The following is a 22,967-nucleotide window of genomic DNA, read 5'->3' on the forward strand; positions in this document are numbered from 1 at the left end:
GTCTCCTACAACTCCCTAATCTCTACTGACCTCAACCCTTCCCTACCTGTCTCCAATCCCATTCCAGCTGACAGATCCTGGACCGTTTTTGAGCTTGTTTCCGAATTGCAAGTCTCGAAACTCTGCCTCAAACTAAAAACTTGCAAATGTACCTTGGATCCTTTCCCCTCCTACCTATTCGAGAATATCTCTACACAGGCCATCGCTTCCCTCACCAAACTTATAAACGCTGCTCTAACATCGGGCCTTTTCTCCTCCAAAATGGGACATATTGCACTAACCCCTCTACTGAAAAAGACCGACCTTGACCCCTCTATTCCCTCCAATTACCGTCCAATAGCAAATATCTCTCTCCTAACTAAGATGTTAGAATCCATCATATCCACTCAACTCTCATCCTACCTAGAAAGATTCTCTATTCTCTTACCCCACCAATTCGGCTTCAGACCCAACTTCAGCACCGAATCCCTATTAGCCTCACTAATCTCTAAGGTACAACAACTTCATTCTCGCAACAAATTCGCTGTACTTCTACAATTCGACCTCTCCGCAGCTTTCGACGTCATCCATCATGATATCCTAATCTTCCAACTCTCTGAAATAGGCATAAGTTCCACAGTCCTGGACTGGTTCTCGAAATTCCTACGCTTACGCTCCTACACCATTAACATAAACAGTACCTCATCCTCTCTCTGGAAGCCGATATATGGAGTCCCGCAAGGCTCACCCCTCTCTCCTATCCTTTTCAATATTTACATGTCCTCTTTGAAACTCCTTCATCTATCCCCCCTGGAAACTCTCTACACCTATGCTGACGATATCCTCATCCTCCTTGAGACTGAATCGAATCTCACTAACCTTGCTGAGAACATATCCACATGTATAATGAACCTTCAATCTTGGGCACATTCTATACAAATGTAATCGAACGAGTCCAAAACAAAACTACTTTGGCTCAGCCCAATATTAGGTCATTTACCCACCTCCATCCCATTATCTTCCGGCTCCACTCTTCAGCTTGAGTTTTCAAGCAAAGTCTTTGGCATCATCATAGACTCCTCTCTCTCCTTCAATGACCACCTCAACTTCTTGGTAAAAAAATGCTTCTTTAATCTTCATATGCTGAGGAAAGTGAGATCGTACTTTCATCATTCTCACTTCGTCGTCCTTGTTCAATCCACCATCCTCTCTAGATTGGTTATTGCAACTCCATCTATTTAAGCCTAACCAAAAAGAAACTCCATAGACTTCAGCTAATCCAGAACGCCGTGGCCAAGCTTATTTTCGCTAAAGGCAAATTCGACCACGTCTCCCCACTCTTGTCCAAACTTCACTGGCTCCCATTTCACTCCAGAGTCCTCTTTAAATGTGCCTGTTTAGCTTTCAAGATCCTACATGGCATCCTCCCTCCCGTTATCCCACTCTTCTGGAACTCCTCTAACCCTAATTCCACTAGATCCTCCCAAAAACTGAAACTATCATTTCCCTCTGCAAAAGGTATATCACGCGTAGGAAAACTAGGAACTAGGGGACAAGTTTAAAACAAATGCTAGGAAGTTCTTTTTTACCCAGAGGGTGGTGGACACATGGAACGCGCTTCCGGAGGTTGTGATAGGCCAGAACACAGTACAGGGGTTCAAGGAAGGTTTGGATAGGTTCCTAAAGGTTAAGGGGATTGAGGGGTACAGATAGAAGTAGAGGTAGGTTATAAAAATGGTTAGGAACTACTTCACAGGTCATGGACCTGATGGGCCGCCGCGGGAGCGGACCGCTGGGCGCGATGGACCTCTGGTCTGACCCAGTGGTGGCAACTTCTTATGTTCTTATCCCTCCCCTTTAGAACCACAGAACTCTGGAACAACTTCACATCCCCGCTCAGAATTTCAAGCTCCCTTCAATCCTTCCGCAAACACCTGAAAACTTGGCTCTTTTCAAAAATCTAACACCTCCCGCTCTTTGGTACCCTGTCCCTCTTTATCTTCCTAGCTCCTTTCCTATAACCCTTCATTGTAGCTCCTTTTCAATCTAACCCTGTAAACCGTGCCGAGCTCTACGCTTGTGGAGATGGCGCGGTATACAAACCTAAGGTTTAGTTTAGTTTATATACAGTTTTATACACCAAGCACCAGTTTAAACTTATTAATTTGCACATCCACTGGCAACCAAAACAAACCCATAATCAAAGATATAACATGATCAAAGTTGAACTCTTGCGACTGTATTTTGAACTAAACAAAGTTTCCTCATTAGATTTGCCAATATCCCGGAGTACAAGGATTTGCAATAATCCAAAAAAAGATAAAACTATAAATTGAATTATTGTTGAAAAAACTGAGAACGAACCAATCACACTTGTCTTAATTTAAAAAATGATTTCTGAATTACAGAGTTGACCTGTTTGTGAAAAAGTTCTGTGTGTACAAATTGAGACCTGCTCTCTTATTCTTCAGGTACCTAAAGGGTTGAGGGTTAACTAGACTGACTAACAAATAAAGTTATAATACTATATCCAGGGTGTTGAATCAGTTGGTGGGAAGTCATGTAACCTTTTTTTTTTCAAGTTCACCAGGGTTCAATACTGCCAGTAGCACCCATGCGTGCCAAGTAGACATTACCCACTAACATCACTTTAAACACCCTGTGGGCCAATTAAATATAAAAATCTATAATACTAAAGATTTTTTTCTTTTTGTACTTTTTTAACTGTGTTTATTTCAAAAGCTTACTAGTCAGCCCAAATACCCTGGTGTTTAATACCATATATATAAAGAATTCAAAGTTAATAATATAATATCGCATCATTTAGAAAGCTCCTACAGTGCCCAGTTTTGAGATTTTACACTATTATAGAGCTAATTTATAAAGCTACTGAGAAACCAGGAACTTATCTTTTTTCTGCACACCGCTGTTATTCCTAAGGGGTGATAGCTGATCGCCCTACAGAGCCCCGTTTCATAACCTTCATCAGGGGCAACCTCAGAGGCATCTCCCATTGTAGCGTGAATCAAGGTGCTGGTTCATGGAGAACTGCCAAGCCACCCATGCTATTCCTACAGGCGGTTCGACAGCACAACTTTCTAGTAGCCCATCTAAGTTAGGAGTCGAGTCACCAGCCAAAAACAAGAGATTGTAGACAATATGTAGACATTTTCAGCCCAGTGTAGTGCAGCTGCCAAAAGCACTTAATGAGTGTTAGGAATTATTTAAAAATGAACAAACAACAAAATATGTGTTGTATTCAGTTCTGGTCACTCCATCTCAATAAATTATATAGTGGAATTTGAAAAAGTTCAGAAATGCTAAACAGGTTATGGCTCTTCAGTTTGGGAAAGGGGCAACTGAGAGGGCATAAGACAGAAGTTTTATAAAATCATAAGGTACTGTAGAATAGAATGATTGAATAGAAAATGGTTAATGGAGAGTTAAACATGACATGCAATGGGGATGTGCCCCCGAGTTTGCCCTGAAGGAGGATGCGAAACGGGGTACTGTGTTGGGCAATCAGCCGAGGCACCCTCTTTAAAGGAATTATTAAACACTTGCGGATATGATCAGATAAGTTTCCATTTACACTGATTTGTGACCTTAATGGAGGAGCCTTTTTTCATTAGGATAAGTGGGTGTAAGGGATTTTTGCAATTTTGCACTTGTTATTTTTGATATCTCAATTTTATCTTTGCACTCAGCACTTTTGATATTTAAATAAATGTTTCTAAATACGGGTTGGTAACAAGTGATGTTTGTGAGTAGATCCTGCAGTGCGCTTTAGGGTTCACATGTACTGTGGACATACCCTGGTGAACCCCCTTAACTATTTATAGGAGGTTCCCACAGACTGATAAACCTCCTGTTTGAGACCAACTGACAATTATTTCAAAAGTGTAAATTCTTTATTTAAGGTTCTGGGTGCAAAGTAGAAATTAGGGAGCAAGACTTTTTGTAGTAGCATATTAAGTTTAGACCCCTCCAAAATATTATTGGGCTTTATATACAAATTCATGTTTCAAAGAACCATAGGCAGCGTTTGGAACAAGTGTGGGGGCAGAGCTTCTCTCAAATGTTGCAGGTGCTAATTCAGACTTCAGGTGTCAGGTCAAAAGCGCGCCGCTCTAAATTACTGTTTTTAGCGCTCTGACGGGGGGCGTGGGGGGGAACCCCCCCACTTTACTTAATAGACATCGCGCCGCGTTGTGGGGGCGTTGTGGGGGGTTGTAACCCCCCCACATTTTACTGAAAACTTCACTTTTTCCCTGTTTTTAGGGAAAAAGTTCAGTTTACAGTAAAATGTGGAGGGTTACAAACCCCCCATAACGCCGGCGCGATGTCTATTAAGTAAACTGGGGGGGTTCCCCAACAAAACCCCCCCGTCGGAGCCCCTAAAAACTGTAATTTAGAGCGGCGCGCGCTGCGCTCAATTGTCGGCGCGCGCTTTTGTCTTTCACGCTGTTGTCTATGAACCCAGACTTCATCCCCATCCTCCTACCTCCATATGGACTTTCTCATTCTTTGCCCTCTCTCCCCCAAAATAAGCAGGCAAACCATACCTATGAAAATAACACTAAAACAATAGAATAAGCCATGAAAATAATAAAAACCAGATTGAAAAATATCCATAAAAAGTAATTTTTCACACAGTCCAACAATTGATCTATGGAACCTGTTACCAAGGACGTAGTCAAGGCAATTAACACAGAAGGCTTCAAAACAGGTTTTAGCACATTTCTGGTGGAAAAGTTCAACAATTTTATTAGGCAGGTAAACTTGAGAAAATCATCACTGAAACCTACAACTGGGCTAACAAGAAATAGAACTGTGATCTGCTGAGCAAAAAGATACCAAAAGTAGGACTACAAACAACAGAGATAAAGGCTAAAAAGGTTTGGGGGTAACTTTTATTTTTGAAAGTTTTGCGTACTGTATGGTCAGTAGAACAGGATCAACCAAAAAAAAGTGGGGAGTGGGACAGTACACATCAACCCAAAGGACATCCAAATTTATTTCATAAAATTGCAAAATCAACACAAATATAAAATGCAAATCAATACACAAGTATAAAATCCTTGGTCTTTGTGACCCTACACGGTCCGTGTTACAACCTCCAAAGAAGGCCTGCGTCAGGGGCATGGAGGGGCAAAATAAAAAAAGCATCTAAGTCCCCTTTTGGCCTAAGTCCCTAAACGTTCAACCCAGTAGCAGGGAAAGTGTCCATAACCAAAACAAATGTCCATGTTTTGATTATGGCCTTCCTCTGCTTAAACGCCCAATCTCCACTACGTCTAAAAGTACCCCCACAGCACGTCTACACTTTTTAGCCATAATGAAACAAAAAAACGCCTAAGCCACAAACGTCCAACAGAAGGGCTTTTAGGCGAAGGAGGAGCCAGTCCTTCGCCTAAAAGCTGGATTCTGTAACCGGTGTCTGTCAAAAACAACACTGGTTACAGAATCCCCCCCACAATGATCCAGGCAGGAGGGTGCCCAAGCCCTCCTGCCATGTCAAACCACCAACCTCCCCCCACCCAGACACGATCGGGGCAAGAGGGAGCCCAAGCCCTCTTGCCCTGCAGCAGCCGCGACCCCCCCCGACACGATCGGGGCAAGAGGGAGCCCAAGCCTTCTTGCCCCGCGGTAGCCGCGACCCCCCCCCCCCCCCGATACGATCAGGCCTGGAGGGAGCCCAAGCCCTTCTGGCCCAGGCGACCCCCTACCCCCCCTATCGGGCCAGGAGGGAGCCCAAGCCCTCCTGGCACAGGCGACCCCCCCTAACCCCAACCCCCAACCCCACATTACAGGCAGGAGGGATCCCAGGCCCTCCTGCCCTCGACAACCCCCCCTCCCCCCAACGTCCGCCCCCCCCCAGAACACCCGTTCGCCCCCCTGCAGCCGACCCGCGCCCCCCCCCCGGCCGACCCCACGACCCTCCCATCCCCACCCCCTTCCCCGTACCTTTGTTAGGTTGGCCGGACAGACGGGTGCCAAACCCGTCCGGCCGGCAGGCAGCCCTCCGAAGAATGGGGCCGGATTGGCCCACCCTAACCAAAGCCCCGCCTACTGGTGGGGCTGATTTTTGGAAAGAAAAAATTTGATCACCTCTGTTGAGGAAATTACATTGGCTTCCGTTTCAATTGAGGGTTTATTTTAAATGTGCCTGTATAGTCTTTAAAATTTTACATGGACTATTTGCTCCTTTGATGTCTATATCTCTAAACAGCATGAGATCTTTGGGCACAAAAACAAGTCATATGTATAAAACTCTCTTTTCCATCATTAATAATAATAATAACTTTATTTTGTATACCGCAATACCACAAGCAGTTCAGAGTGGTTTACAGAGGAAAACACTGTACATATATAGCGATGTTACAGAAAATATTGTCAAGTACATTGGTAACAAATTTCAATTACATTAAATAATGAGTAATTAAGAGGAATCAAGTCATTAATAAAATTTCATACTCCTTTCCATATTTACTAACTGCGATATGGAATAGACTACCTCCTCAAATAAGATTTTGTTTATCTCTTCAGATCTCCCACAAAACCTTAAAATCACTATGTTTCATCGCTCTTCAGGTTATAGTTCCAATGTTAATAGATCTTTCACTGTGAACTAATTATGTAAACCAAATCGAGATCCTATCTTTAGGAGATGATTTGGTATATAAGACTAAGAATTAGATTAGATACGATATTCAACCTGAAGAAATATGATTCAATCTCTACCTACTGCAAACTACACTGGCTACCTATCCCAGCCCAAATAAATTTCAAAATCTCCTGCACAATGTTCCACATACTTAAAGGAAGCTCTGACATACAATTTACTCACTTATTCTCCTCGGCATGGCCCTCTTTGAAAAGAAATATCGACAAACTACAGCTGAACCTCCCCTCAACAAAAAACTTCAAGTACAAATGCATATTTAACACCACAGTGTTCTCCCTAGCACTTTTTAGCCGGGCGCTCCGCCCGGCTAATTTAGGTAAGCACCCGGCTGTCATCGTGGTCGCGAATTCTGCCATTCAAACATTTTTTTTAAACCCTCTCACCGGCTTGGAGATTCCCCAGCCTGACTCGGCACAGCCTGAAGTTCTGTGTTCGACTCTGGCCAAAGAAAGTAAAAAAAGAAAAAAAAAAAAACCCCGAAAACCCAGACGATTTTTCAAACCCTCTCCGTAACACTAGCCTGCAATTTGTATTTTGTGTGTGTATGTGATGGTTGGCTCCCGTTCCCAATCAGGAAGACGGACTTGGGGAGGTAGAAAATTGCTTTGGGGAAACTTAGCGCCGGGATGCTTCCAGCCTTCCTGCTGCCACTGTCATTTTCTATTCTCTATAGTACCATGGATTAGCAGCAGCACCGCTCTCTCCTTATTGTAATTTGCCCGACAGCTGCAGTAGTGTTATTGAATCAATTCCCTTCTGCAGCCTCGGGGATTTTGCTAGGCCGCCCCACCTCCAATCATGCAGCTTCCTTCTTCCTCAGCGGCGGCGGCGGCATGGCCTATCAGAGGCCCTGAGGCTGCTGAAATGAAGTGATTCGCTAAAGCTATGGCATCAGTCAAGCAAGTTACAATAGAGAGCCTGTTAATTGGGAGGGGAAGAGTGGTGCCGATGGACCTGGGAGATAAGACGGAGGGGTGCTGAATAGGAGGCAAGGAAAAGAGGAGAGGAGGGAGTGTGCTGCTAAACCCAGGAGGTGAGTGGGTAAGGTATTTCTAGTCAGAGAGAAGGGAAAGGGAATGGAGAGGAGCCCTGCTAGTCAGAGAGGAGAGGTGCTGCTGGCGGAAAGGGGAGGTGCTGCAGCTAGTCGGTGGGGGAAAGGGAAGTAGAGGGGAGAGAGAGGTGCTGTTGGAGCTGAGTGGTGGAGGGAGGTGAGAGGGATAGGTGCTGCTGGACTTAAAATGGAAGAGGGAAAGCTGCAGCAGGACTGAGGGGAGAGCAGTGGAGGAGGAGAGTGGATGGGGGAAGAGGGAAGAGCAGTGGAGGAGGAGAGTAAGAGGGGATGGGGGAAGGGGGAAGACAAATGCTGCTGCTGCACCCAATTGGGGAGAGAGAGGGAAGGAGGGAGAAGGAAGACCAGGAAGGGAGAGGAAAGAGAGATACCAAGACCATGGGAGGGAGGGAGGGAAAAGAAAGGCGATACTAGACCATGGAGAGAGAGATGTCAGGGCATGGGAGGAGGAAGGAGACAGGGGAAAGGAAGGAAGGAGGGAGGGAGAAAAAAGAAGGAGAGGAGATGCTAGATAATGGAGGAGAAGAGGAGAGAAATGCTAGGGCAAGGGGGAGGGAAGGGAAACTAAGGAGACAAATGCCAGACCAGAGGGAAAGGAAGGAGAGGAGGTGCCAGAGCAGAGATAGGAGAGAGATGCCAGGGCATGGGGGGAGGGAAGGGGATAGAGATGCCAGATCATGGGGTGGAGTGGGAAGGAAGGAAGGGAGAAGAGAGAGATGCCAGAGCATAGGGGAGGGAGACAGAAAAACGGAGAGGGGATGAAGCTGAAATGAATCATGTACAAAGGAAAGAAAGGGAACAGGATATACAGTTTATTGAAGGGACATAAAAAGAGGGAAGATGCCGTATGGAAGAGAGAGAGGGTGTACACTGGATGGAAAGGGCAGAGAGCGGGTGGACAGTGGATGGAAGGGGCAGAGTGAGCAGAGGCTGGGTGCAAGGGACAAAGATAGAGGGCAGATGCTGCATGGAAGGGAGAGAGGACAAACACTGTACAGAAAGAAAAGAGCAAAGAGAAGATAATTGAAGCAGAAACTACAAAAGGTTCCAAGAAATTTTTTGTTGCTTTACATAGAATCAAGTAGTATTGTAACTTTATTGATAAAACTTTATAATTAGGAAATGGAAATAAGACAATTTCTTTTGGACAAAACCCCTTTCCTCAGGTCTCTCTTTTTTTTTTCCTTGGAAAGGATTCTTAACTGCAGTTTTGGTATGCATCTTTGAACAGAAATGTTTTGAGGTTGGTTTTAAATTTGGTTAGAGAGTTTTCACGGCAGAGATGTGGTGGCATTGCATTCCAGAGGGAAGGGGCTGTTGCGGAAAAGATAGTATTTCTGGTATAATAGAAGTCTTTAATCAAGTGAACCGTCAGTAAGTTCTGATCGGAAGATCTGAGGGCCCTAGAAGGGGTATGTGAAATAAGATATTTATCTAAGAAGGCAGGTGAGTGGGGAGCTTAATTTTGAAAACAAGTAGGAGTTGGTATCTATCTATCTTGTGGTATAAGTCACAAACCCCACTTATCTTTTCATTCAGTGGTCACAATTACTGAACTTAGATGTCATCTCATACAAAATAGAGTAAATACTGTACAACATAAAATCAGGTAGACAACACAAGCATCTATCTCTCACCCAACTCACAAACCTCAAAATAAAACATAAATTTTCTAAGCCCTAAAACCTATAATTACCTCCCATCCCTCACCCCCCAAAAAAGTATTTACATCCATACCTGAAACCTAACCAGTTACCTACAAATACTTAAGCCCTGCTAAGCAAGTATGTCTTCAACTGTTTCCTAAAAGTACAAAGGTCAGTAATTTAGCATAACCCATTTAGAAGCTTCTCCTTGAGTGCAGATGCCCTAGTGGAAAATGTTGATTTTTGCACTCGTTGATCAAACCATACCAAATCCAGTAGCCACCAAAGTTTTCATGTACACAGAATGAAGATTCTTAGTTGTAAAATGCCAACCCTAGTTTGTCAAGAGATTCACTGAGCAGATGAACCGCAGTTCCCTGTTGGTCGGGAGAGTCGTACCTTTGAGCGTTGGGTGCAATCTGATCTGATTACATTTTGAGATGTTCTGCATAGGGGGATCCTGGTGTCTTTTGAAACCTTCCAGCTCAGTTGTGCTTTGCCTAAGGGGGACTTTTTGGCCTACTCACAAATTCGCCATTTTATTAGCTCACGGGATTGGGATAAGGGGTTCCCTCGCTCTTCTGAATATTTTGAACAGTTGTGGCTCACCCTTCCTAACCCAATCTCGGTTCTCTACCATTACTTTGGGGGGTTTTCCTTTTTTCAACCTACCTATCAAAGGGCCTGGGAACTGTATTTGGGATGTCATTTTTCAGACAAAGAGTGGTCTACGATCTGTACTGAAGTGGGTAAAGCATCATCCTGTGTACTTATTCAGGAAAATTCATATAAAGTGTTTACCCGGTGGTATTTCACTCCTGTGTGCCTGCACCTAATGTATTCAGGGGCTTCGGCTCTTTGTTGGAGATGTGGGATGGGATCTGGGACCTTGCTACATATTTGGTGGGAGTGCCCGGTTTTGAAACCTTTTTGGAAGCAGATGGTGGGATGTCTTGTCTCAGCTGTTGCAAATTATTTTACCTTTTATTCCACAGGGCTGGTTGTTAGGCCTTTATGTGTTTGCATACCTAGCAAACTAAGCTTCGACGTTGGGGTCTGGCCGCCGCTAAATGCCTAATTGCCAATCATTGGAGAGAGATGGACTTTAAAATTTCAGACCATAAGCGCCATGGAACTTTCCATTGCCAAAAGCCATGGATACTACTACATGCATACCCGGACTTGGTCTTTAATTATGCATAAAATGGACTCATTGCTTCAAGCTTGTCAACGCAGGAAGGTTGGGGGGGATGTTGGATGGGGAGATCTCCTGAAAAACCAACAGGGGGTCCCTTCTTGGGGCTAGGGGATGGGATGTGGGGTTCTGTTTGAGAGCGGGTATCGGGTTATTGTGGAGCTGTTATGAAGTGCCTTTTGTGCCTTATTGGTTTGCTGATTTTTATTTGATTTTATTGCTGTTTTGCATTCATGCTATTTCTGATATCCAGGTTTGATGTTTTGTATTTCTATAATTTTCAATAAAAATTAAATAATACAAAAAGAGATTCATTGGGCCCACCCATGCAATATCTTAAATGTCAACATATTAAAGGAAACCCTACCACTACTTATTTCTATAGTGTTGCTAGACGTACGCAACACTGTACATTAAAACATTCAAGAGACAGTGCCTACTCAGTAAAGCTTACACTCTAATCAAACAGACATACAGGACAAGTGGGAGGGGGAGGTTATGGAGTTTCTCGGGCACAGGTGCTTTACAAGCGAAAGGGGATTCAGAGTTAAAAGCAACCTTGAAAAAGTGAGCTTTTAGCCTGGATTTGAATGAATATTGCTAGGGACAGAGCATGATGTACTGACTCAGGCAGTCTGTTCCAGTTATATGGCATAGCAAAAGAGAAGGAACATAGTCTGGAATTCGCAGTAGAGAAGGGTACAGAAAATGAGAGATTTGCCTGGGGAGAAAAAGAGATATTGAGGAGCTGCAGAGAGAACGCACTTGTAAGTCAATAAGATGAGCTTGAACTGTATGTGAAAATGGATAGGGAGCCAATGAAATGGTTTGAGAGGGGTAATGTGAACATAGCAACTGTGGCAGACTATAAGTCATGCAACAGAATTTTGAATGGATTGAAGGGGAGAGAGATGGTCATATAGAAGACCTGTGAGAAGCAAGTTGCAGTATTACAGGTGAGAGGTGATAAGGGTAACATAGAAACATAGAACATGACGGCAGAAAAGGGCCATGGCCCATCCAGTCTGCCCACACTAATGGCCCACCCCCTAACTACCTCCATGAAGAGATCCCACATGCCAATCCCATCTTTTCTTAAAATCTGGCACGCTGCTGGCCTAAATTACCTGTTGTGGAAGATTATTCCAGCGATCAACCACCCTTTCGGTGAAGAAATATTTTCTGGTGTCGCCATGAAATTTCTCACTCCTGATTTTCAACGGATGCCCTCTTGTTGCCGTGGGTCCTTTAAGGAAAAAGAGATCCTCTTCCACCTCGATACGGCCTGTGACATAATTGAACGTCTCGATCATGTCTCCCCTCTGTCTGCATTCCTCGAGTGAGTACAGCTGCAACTTACCCAGTCGTTCCTCATACGGGAGATCCTTGAGTCCTGAGACCATCCTGGTGGCCATTCGCTGAACCGACTCAACTCTCCGCACATCTTTTTGATAATGCGGCCTCCAGAATTGTACACAGTATTCCAGATGGGGTCTCACCATGGATCTGTACAAAGGCATTATAACCTCGGGCTTACGGCTGACGAAACTTCTACGGATACAGCCCATGATTTGTCTAGCCCTGGATGAAGCTTTCTCCACTTGATTGGCAGTCTTCATGTCTTCGCTAATGATCACCCCCAAGTCACGTTCTGCTACAGTCCTTGCTAGGATCTCACCATTTAGGGTGTAAGTCCTGCATGGATTTTTGCCGCCAAGGTGCATGACCTTGAAATTTTTGCCATTGACCAAGTCTTTGACCAATGCTCCAGCAGCAGTAGATCCTGCGTCATACTGTCGGGCATTGAGCTTTTGTCAAGGCACTGTGCTTTCATCTGTTGTGCGGTTGCCTACTATGTTGCATAGTTTGGCGTCATCGGCGAATAATGTAATTTTACCTCGAAGTCCCTCAGCCAAGTCTCTTACGAAGATGTTAAATAGGATCGGGCCCAAGACCGAGCCCTGCAGCACACCGCTGATCACCTCCGTCGTATGTATGGATAAGGATATGACATACAAGGAGCTAATGCTTTTGGGATGTAGAAGGTGTCTGTTGAGTGTCAGATTATATACTGTAAGTACAGATAAGTAGATTTCACTGTATTCTGAATCTTTACTGAATCAAGTTTATTAACAAGGCTTATCTTATGACTTTACATGCCTTTTCTTCACTTGGCACTTCCCATTATTTAAACAACTTAACTTTGACCCAACACTTTGGAACTGCCTAACACCAGATTTTTGAAGCAAGTCCTCATTTTCTAAATTAAAAAAAAAATGATCAGAAGGCTATCTGAACAGGCATTTGCCTCAAACATTGTCCTTCACCATCACTACTCACATGACTTGCTTTATTTCTTCACCTCCTATCTATCCTAATTTATTTACGTGTAAACTGCTTAGTAGCATTATTTTGTGATTAGCAGAACATCAAATATTAATACAATAATGACCTATTTAATGGAACTATTTAGACATCAAAATTAGGATTTTATACTATCCCTACAGGGTTGATTTACAGAAATGGGAGCAATGGGGTAAAGGTTGAATACCAGAAGGCATATGTAATCTTGCGTTTGTTCATTTTATTGTATTATTAATGAGGGTGGGGGTTGCTGGTAACTGCTTTAGGTGGCTGGGTGCCCAGAAGGCTGTATGGAAGTTTCTGTAAACAAATACATTTTAACTTTTGTATTTTGCCCAAAGCCAATATCTCAGCACTTAAAAGTAATTTCAAGTTCACTAAAATCATACTCAAGATCACAAATACAATTCTATTAAAACACCACAATTATATAGCCAGACTGTGATGTATTAGTAGAATAAATTAGTTTGTGGTTTTAGTGTATGTGTGTAGGTCACAAGTGGGGGTGAGTAGAAGGGTTGGTGGAGCAGAGAAAAGTAGACTTTTCAAAGTTTGTAAATGATTTGGGTTGCATGGAATGAATACAAATTTAACATTTTTCTTATAAGAAAAGCAAATGGTTTGCATATCTCCTCCCCATTTTAAAACAGAAGTACAGTAGAAATACAAAAAAAAAACCCCAACCAAAAGAAAAGAAGAGGTCAACCAAATTGCTTGAGGGGACTGGAACTTGGAGAAGAGATCACTAAAAATGATGAGAAAGTTAGAGGACTATTTTTGGAACATCCATGCTTTTTATTTCATTGGTCCCCAATTATGGCATCATCTACCACAGGATTCAGACCGACTTCCCATATTTCTTGGCATGACTTTTGGGGAGTGTGATGGATAGTGGACATTTGAGTCAGTCTAGAAACACTTTTTTCCCCTTTATTCTTAAAACATTCCTAAGTATTTGTCTTGTAAACCGCTTCCATCTGTCATAGGCTGAAGAGGTATAACAAGTTCATAACATCCCCCCCTCCCCCGCCGCCTCAATAGCAGTTGAAGGACTTTTCCTCCGCGAACTTAAAAGCAGCTACGCTCTCCGCTCGGAGGGAAAAACCCATCGCCCTCGTTCAACGCCCTTCATCCCTCCTCTCGCGCTGCCTCGAGTGCCTGACGCGACCCGAACGAGCAGCTGCTCGAGGCCAACGTCGTCGGCTGTCAGTGGCACAACCCCTCCGTCACTGTAAACAAGAGGACTCCGGCCGAGCCGGGAAAGTTTCTGTGAGGAGGCGGCTGGGCCGCGACCCCGACACTCACCGCCAGGTCCTGGGGCGTCGCTCCGCTCACGGCCCGCACCAGGCCGCCCTGCCAGGCCCGCTTGCCGAAGGCCTGCGCCGGCTCCCCGCCGCGCTCCGGCCCTGCCGCGCCGTCCGCCGACAGAAGCAACAGCCGCTTCCCCACCGGGGAGGCCGCGTCCGCCATGGCAGCTGCGCCGAGGGGATCCAGCGTCTGTCGCGTCCGCTGCCCGCGCGCAGCCGCTAAGCGCGCGCGCTGGCCGCGAGGCCTTGGCTCTTCCCGCGGGTCTGTACAGCGCCCCCGGCGGCCCGGCGGAACGTGCGAACTAGCGCGCGGTACAGCGCCCCTGGCGGCCAGGTGAAGAGCTTCGAGGGAACGCCTAGCACAGCGCCCCCGGCGGCCACAAGCAGCGCTACAACACAACGGGTCAACTACAGCGCGCCCAGTGGTCAAAAGCAGTACTGGACGAGAACATGAACTAGAGCAGACAGGTAGCCCCTTTACAGATGAGGGGGTTGACTAGCCCAATGAGTTTTTTCAGTCTAGCAGCCACCAACTACCTGGGTGAGCGTTGTAGTTGGTTTCAACTTATTTTATTATTATTACTCTGCATCAGGATTTTGCTTTATCGTTTCAAGTTTAATGAGGTTTTGATTAATTGCTTAATCATAATTCTAAGCGATGTACCTAATAATAAAATTACAAAATTTGGGAAGCAATACAATACTAACAAAAGCTAAGTCCTGTAGGACTATAGACAGACTTGACAAAACTAAAAACACAAGGAAAGGAAGGGAAAAGAACTACAAGTTATTTGAAAGAAAACAAGACATTCAGGGGGAGTACATAAGGAAAGGGAAATTTAAAATACTTCAATAAGATTATACAGTAAGGTTAAAATTTGCTAGGAATCTAGCTAGCTAATTATCAAAGGCATCTTTAAAAAGAAAGCTCTTTAATTTACTCTTGAATTGCACTCAAGAAAACAGTAGTGCTTTGGGCTACAAGATACCATTCTTCTCCTTCTCTTCCCTAGACAGTTGGTTTCTTCTTTTAAATAGCTCCGCGGCTGGTTTGATGGTGCTTTGACTTTTTCAACTCACATCACAACTACTGTCAGTACCGGTAACTGTTTCTTCTCCGTTTGTGTTATACATTCTCATCACTCCTAGCTTAGTGATGAAAGTTCTGTAAACTTAGTGGATGTTTTAGTGGCATCTACATTAGATTACTGTAATATCATAGATGTAGGTTCCTGAAGAAACTCCAGACAGTTCAGAACAGCACATGCTTTCTTTCCCTTGCTGGGCATTTCTCCTTTCCTGAATGAAATGGTGTGATAATATAGAGAAATCAAATGAAGGAAATAAGGTCATATCTTTTTATTGGACTAAATGCATTTTATGATGAGCTTTCAAAGGTAACCCTTCTTCTTCAGATCAGGCATAAGCAAATGTTAATAAATTTAAATATATATAAATAAAACATGAAAGCATTTCAGTGATAGTTTCACAAGAAAAGGAAGGGATGGGTGAGTGGTTAAGTAGGAGACAGAGAGGTGTCAAAGTAGTCTTCTAAATTTCTTTGTAGTATGAAAGAAAGCCCAGATTTTTGTTAGAAACATAAAACAGAATCATGATGGCAGACAAATGCCAAATGGCCCAGCTAGTCTGCCCATCCGCAGTAACCATTATCTCTTTCTCTCACTGAGAGATCCCACATGCCTATCCCACCCCTTCTTGAATTCAGACATAGTCTCTGTCTCCACCACTTCTTCCAGGAGACTGTTCCACAATCATAGACAACACAATTAAACCTTCCGCCCACTGTGCAGCAATGGCCATAAAAGCAAACAGGATGCTAGGAATTATTAAAATAGGGATGGTTAACAAGACTAAGAATGCTATAAGGCCCTTGTATTGCTCCATGGGGGCGACCTCATAACATCATATTTCTATACCGCATAACCTTAAGTTCAATGCAGTTTACAAAAGTTATACATAATAAACAAAGGAAGAAAATATTAGAACTTTAATCAACCAAATATTTGGGGAAAAAAAGAAGTCTTAAGTTGTTTTCTAAAATGTTCATACGAATGAGAGAAGAGCAATGGTCGAAAAACCTTAGCATGAAAAGCTGCTTGAAATGAAAGCATATGATCATAGTATTTCTTGCTTTTACAACCCTTAACAGAAGGAAATACGAAGAGAGCATGTGATTTTCTATTCTTTTGGGATGCTACTGAAAATCTATCAGCTAAATAGAGTGGGGCTAGACCCTAGGCAACTTTATAACATAAGCAACCCAGTTTGAGAATTATACGTGCCTCCACAGGAAGCCAGTGCAACTCACCATAAAAAGGAGTAACATGATTAACCTTCTTCAGATCCTAAATCAATCTCACCATGGTGTTCTGAATCAGTTTCAATCTGGTTATGTTTTTCTTGGTACTTGTTAAATAAATGATATTACAATAGTCCAGCAAGCTCAGCAACAATGATTGGACCAAAAGTCTAATTGCAGAGATTTCGAAGTAAGGTCTAATCTGGAGTATTGTGTTCAATTCTGGTCTCCTTATCTTAAGAAAGATATAGTGGCGCTAGAACAGGTTCAAAGAAGAGTAACCAAGATGATAAAGGGGATGGAACTCCTCTTGTATGAGGAAAGACTAAAAAGGTTAGGGCTCTTCAGCTTGGAAAAGATAACTGAGGGGAGATATAATTGATGTCTACAAAATCCTGAATGGAGTAGAATTGGTACAAGTGGATCAATTTTTCACTCCGTCAAAAAATACAAAGACTAGGTGGGGACACTCAATGGAGTTGTAGGGAAATACTTTTAAAACCAATAGGAGGAAATTTTTTTTTTCACTCACAGAATAGTTAAGCTCTGGAACGTGTTGCTAGAGGTTATGGTAAGAGCAGATAGCATAGCTGATTTTAAGAAAGGTTTGGACAATTTCCTGGAGGAAAAGTCCATAGTCAGTTATTGAGAAAGACATGGGGGAAGCCACTGCTACTCCTTGGGTTTGGGCCACCTTGAGAACGGGCTACTGGGCTTGATGGACCTTTGGTCTGAAACAGTAAGGCTATTCTTATGAATACTGTTCATTTGAAATCAGAAGCTGGGTGATCTGATTCTGTTGCTGGCATCATAGTAGAGGCATCTATCGTATCCTATCTGCTGGTGAATGTGTGAGTTTACAGTCTATCGAACAACACAAAAAAGTGAAATCCAACGGAGTCTGCAGTACACCAAGCAAAAAACAAAACACAAACTGCAGACGAGTATGTACAAGATGCAGGCAATGTTTATTATACCAAAAATGGAATGCAGTGATTATACAACCTTATTACCAACCAAGGGACCCGACATGGTCCATGTTTCAGATAACACGCCTTCCTCAAGGGTCCATGGTAAATAAGGTATGAAACAAACCGCAATAAAATGGTATAAAACAAGCGCCTTTGTGAGCCAAATCCTCAAAACGAATGTACATTGCAGTGACAATGAAAAATGAGTTTACAGTCTATGCACATTTGTCATCCAAAAGAACCCACAGGTACAATCTAGATCAGAACTGTCCAGATGCCCCTTTATGTATGTATAAGGCGGTGAGTCTCAACCAAGTCATCAGGGCACACCCAACCCAGGTTGGGTTGTCAGGATATCCACAATGAATATGTATGAGATAGATTTATATATTAAGAAAGCAGACCATGCAGATCTTTTCTGCCGTCATACTCTATGTTTCTATCTCTTGAGTGGGCAGACTTGTTGAGGAGGTCAGATTTAGTGAGGGAGGGTTCTTGAGTGGGCAGACTTGTTGGGCCACCGGCCCTTTTCTGCCATCATACTCTATGTTTCTTTATGTATATTCATTGTGGATATCTTAAAAACTCAGAATGGGATTTGATCTCGGTGCTTGAGCCTCCTATGAGTATATCCAGGGTATGTCCTCACTACTACTACTATTTATAATTTCTATAGTGCTGAAAGGCATGAGCAGTACTGTACATTCAACACTGCTTAGAAGAGCTTACAATCTAATGAGGACAGATAGGGGTTGGGGAGTTTCTTGCAGAGAGAATAAAATGGACATAGGACTTGAAAGCAGCCTTGAAAAAGTGGGCTTTTAGCTTGGATTTGAATACTGCTAGAGACGGAGCTTGACATATTGATTCAATTCAGTTTCTGATCACTAAGTCAATCAAATCAGATTTGTTTGAAGTGATTTTCCTATGGTAAACTCTATCGTCTCACATCTTGCAATCTGCTGGCATCTAGAAAGTTCATGTTCCTTTCCTTCAGCAGGTCTTCCATTACTTTTCCAACCAATGAAATAAAGCTTACTGGAGATGAGGTGTGACCTAGTGATGGAGCTGCTGCCTCAGCACCCTGAGGTTGTTAGATTGAATCCCAGCGCTGCTCCTTATGACCCTAGGTAAGTCACTTAATCCTCTATTGTTCTGGGTACAAAATAAGTACCTGTAGATATGTAAACAGCTTTGAATGTGTAGCTACAGAAAGGTGGTATACAAGTCCCATTACCTTTCCCTTACTGAACTGTAGTTCCTTTTGTCTGTTGCCATTTTTATGAAGAGCTAAATCCATTTCTCTCCTGTCTCTTAAGTATTTGTTAAACAAACCTTTAAGAGACTCTACCAGAACTTCTCCGAGCTCCCTCAATATCTTGGGATTTATCTCATCTAGCTCCATGGCTCTCTCTACTTTCAGGTTTTCAAGTTGTTCATAAATACTTTTTTATATATATATATATATATATATATATATATATATATAGGAATAGAGAGAGAGAGAGGAATATATATATTTATGAACAACTTGAAAACCTAAAAGTAGAGAGAGCCATGGAGCTAGATGAGATAAATCCCAAGATATTGAGGGAGCTCGGAGAAGTTCTGGTAGATTCTCTTAAAGGTTTGTTTAACAAATACTTACATATATATCTTTGTTTAACAAATAAAAATAATATATATATATATATATATCTTTGTCACCTGACTGCGGTCAGGGATTTTCTTCCATGAATACAGAATTCAGCATTTCCTTTTTTTCCTCATCATTCTCTACTGCTCAGTATTTTTCAATTCCATATGTAGCCTTTCTCCTTTTCCTAACACACCTCAAAAAGGTCTCGTTACCTATCGTCACATTTCTGGCCATTTTTTTTCTTCTGCATATGCTTTTACCAGTCATATTCCTTTCTCCACCTCTTTATCTGACATTCTTTTCTGTATTCCTCTTTTTGCATCCTTCTGTATTTCATGAAGTTAGTACTAGAGCCATGCTCCTTCCCTCATGAGTTCCACCACCGTTAGTCTGAGCAGAGTACCTTGAAAAGGATCCATACTCTACTACTTTCTAAGAGCTGCAGCCACTTTAATATTATTTTTTAATACAATGCTACTCCTTCACCTTTTCAGTCATCTGTATGCTTACCTAAAGCGATTATAGCCCAGTATGGCTGTGTTCAATTCATGGGAATCAATGAACTACATGTTTTAGCAACAATATATAAAGCGATCTTGGAAGTGTCTAGAGCAGTGGTCTCCAACTCAAACCCTTTGCAGGGCCACATTTTGGATTTGTAGGTACTTGGAGGGCCTCAGAAATAATAGTTAATGTCTTATTAAAGAAATTACAATTTCGCATGAGGTAAAACTCTTTATAGTTTATAAATCTTTCCTTTTGGCCAAGTCTTAATAATAATATTATAATTTATAGCTAGAGAGACATATGATCAAGAAACTGTTTTATTTTACTTTTGTGATTATGATAAACATACCGAGGGCCTCAAAATAGGACCTGGCGGCCCGCATGTTTGAGACCACTGGTCTAGAGGGAGATCCTTTTCACGTACTCTGGCTCATTTCCTTTAAGGGTCTTGAAAAAAAGAGTTTTAAGTAGAGCCTGTACTGTAGAAAGTCTTTTTCAGAAATGGTGTGAAGTGATCACATTGCTTACAGTGGCGTAGGAAGGGGGGAAGTCTACCCCAGGCGTCGTCTTGGTGAGGGCACCAACACCCATCCTCCTCTCCAGCTCCCCGCCCTCCAATACCGCACATGCGTGCCCTTTCTCATACCTCGTTAATGTTTGCAGCGTGAGCAGCAACCCTAACCTGCTGCTTGCGTCGGCTCTTCCTCTGATGCCACTTCCTGGACCAGCACCTCAGAAATCAGAGGAAGAGTCAACGCTGGCTCAAGCAGCAGGTTGGGGTTGCAGCAAATGTTAAAGAGGGAAAGGGAAGGGGTGTGGGGGGGTACCACCACCCCAGGCACCTCTCACCCTCGCTATGCCACTGCTTACAGCCTTCTATCAGTTGTGTGATGGCATTTTTAATCAACTGGAGCTGTGGAAACCTTTTGTAGGCAGACCAATAAAGACCAAAAAATGAAGGCAGATCTAGACCATATGGCCTTTGTTTCTATATTACAGTATTCCAGTCTTGATGTTATGGCATGAACCACTATGACCACTCTGTCATTTCACTATAATGAATACACCAGATATCACAGTATCTAGAAACATAGAAATAGATGGCAGATAAGGGCCATGGCCCATCCAGTCTGCCCACCCTAATGTCCCTCCCCTACCTTTGCCCTGTGAATAGATCCCATGTGCCGATCCCATTTGGCCTTAAAATCAGGCACGCTGCTGGCCTCAATCACCTCCAGTGGAACACTATTCCAGCGATCAACCACCCTTTCAGTGAAAAAGAATTTCCTGGTGTCACCTCGTAGTTTCCCGCCCCTGATTTTCCACGGATGCCCTCTTGTTGTTGTGGGACCCTTGAAAAAGAAGATATCTTCCTCCGCCTCGATCATGTCCCCCCTCTCTCTGCGCTCCTCGAGCGAGTATAGCTTTAATTTGTCAAGCCGTTCATCATATGGGAGATCCTTGAGTCCCGAGACCATCCGGGTGGCTATTCTCTGCACCGACTCCAGTCTCAGCACATCCTTGCAATAATGCGGCCTCCAGAATTGCACACAGTATTCCAGGTGGGGCCTCACCATGCATCTATACAATGGCATAATGACTTCTGCCTTACTGCTGTTGAAACCCCTTCGTATGCAACCCATGATTTGTCTTGCCTTAGATGAAGCTTGCTCCACTTGATTGGCAGTCTTCATGTCTCACTGACGATTACTCCCAAGTCTCGTTCTGCTACCGTTTTTGCTAGGATCTCGCCATTAAGGGTATAAGGCTTGCATGGATTTTGGCTGCCCAGGTGCATAACTTTGCATTTTTTGGCATTGAAGTTTAGTTGCCAGGTCCTAGACCAGCGCTCCAGTAGGAGTAGGTCGTGCATCATGTTGTCGGGCATTGAATCTTCGTCCGTTGTGCATTTGCCCACTACATTACTTAGTTTGGCGTCATCGGCGAATAATGTTATTTTACCTTGAAGCCCTTCTGCCAAGTCCCTTATAAAGATGTTGAATAGGATTGGGCCCAAGACTGAGCCCTGTGGCACTCCACTGATCACCTCCGTCATTTCGGAGGGGGTGCCGTTCACCACTACCCTTTGAAGCCTACCAGTTCCCAACCCATTTCGTCAATGTGTCACCTAATCCTATAGAACTCATCTTGCTCAGCAACCTGCGGTGTGGTACGCTATCGAATGCTTTGCTAAAGTCCAGGTACACGATGTCCAAGGACTCCCCAATATCCAGCTTCCCCGTCACCCAGTCAAAGAAGCTGATCAGGTTGGATTGGCATGATCTCCCCTTAGTAAATCCATGTTGTCGGGGATCCCGTAGATTCTCCTCATCCAGGATCTTATCCAATTGGTGTTTGATTAGAGTTTCCATTAGTTTGCTCACTATCGATGTTAGACTCACTGGTCTGTAGTTTGCTGTCTCCATCTTTGAGCCTTTCTTGTGGAGTGGAATGACGTTAGCCGTCCTCCAGTCCAACAGGACGCTGTCTGTACTAAGGGAGAGGTTGAAGAGCGCGGACAGTGGCTCCGCCAAGACTTCACTTAGCTCCCTAAGCACCCTGGGGTGTAGGTTGTCCGGCCCCATTGCTTTGTTAACCTTGAGCTTTGACAGCTCACCGTAGACACTGCTGGGCGTAAACTCAAAGTTACTAAACAGGTCAATTTAGCCTCCCTGACTGCTGTTTTGACGGCTTTTGATTTGGTCAGGTAGTCTGCTCTAGAGTCCTGTTTCCCCGATTGTTTGTAAGAGATGAATGCTTTTTTCTTCTCCTTGATGAGGTCTGAGATCTCCACAGTAAACCACTGAGGTTTGTTGTTCCTTCACCGTTTACTTACTAATTTAACATAGCGGTTTGTCGCTTCCTGCATGGTGGCTTTCAAAGTCAACCACATTTCTTCCACACTATTGGTTTCTGCTTGGCTTTGTAGCACCTGGTGAACAAAGGAACCCATGTCTTGGAAGTTTGTGTCCTTGAATTTGAGGACCTTGGTCAGTGTGGTAGATTTAGTGAAACCTTTCCTAAGATCGAACCATACCATGTTGTGGTCACTGGAGGCCAATGTGTCGCCCACCGAGACCTCTGTGACACTTTCTCCATTGGTAAGTAATAGGTCCAGTATTGCCTGATCCCTTGTTGGGACCAACACCAGTTGCTTGAGACCAGCTCCCTTCATAGAGTTTAATAGCCTCCTGCTGCTGCCGGAAGCAGAGGTAAGTGTATCCCAATCCACATCAGGCATGTTGAAGTCACCTAGCAATACTGTGTCCCCATGCAAGGTTA

At 43.6% G+C, this 22,967-nt stretch overlaps 2 protein-coding genes across 3 annotated transcripts in view; both read right to left on the reverse strand.

Annotated features, from left to right (window-relative positions):
• The window catches only part of KDM3B (lysine demethylase 3B), a 266,148-nt gene extending 251,616 nt beyond the window's left edge, over positions 1–14,532 (reverse strand). For both annotated transcript variants that reach the window (XM_033927119.1, XM_033927118.1), the window contains exon 1: positions 14,247–14,532. In XM_033927119.1, coding sequence (XP_033783010.1) covers positions 14,247–14,411 — 165 coding nt within the window. In that variant the 5' untranslated portion in view covers positions 14,412–14,532. The remainder of the gene's footprint in view (positions 1–14,246) is intronic.
• Positions 14,533–15,158: 626 nt separating this feature from the next.
• LOC117351614 (C-terminal-binding protein 2) overlaps positions 15,159–22,967 on the reverse strand; it is a 130,352-nt gene continuing 122,543 nt past the window's right edge. The window contains exon 11 of the mRNA XM_033927145.1: positions 15,159–15,547. Within this exon, the coding sequence (XP_033783036.1) occupies positions 15,454–15,547 (94 nt within the window). The 3' untranslated portion in view covers positions 15,159–15,453. The remainder of the gene's footprint in view (positions 15,548–22,967) is intronic.

Source organism: Geotrypetes seraphini, chromosome 18 (assembly GCF_902459505.1).
Source record: "Geotrypetes seraphini chromosome 18, aGeoSer1.1, whole genome shotgun sequence".
NCBI classification, from domain to species: domain Eukaryota; kingdom Metazoa; phylum Chordata; class Amphibia; order Gymnophiona; family Dermophiidae; genus Geotrypetes; species Geotrypetes seraphini.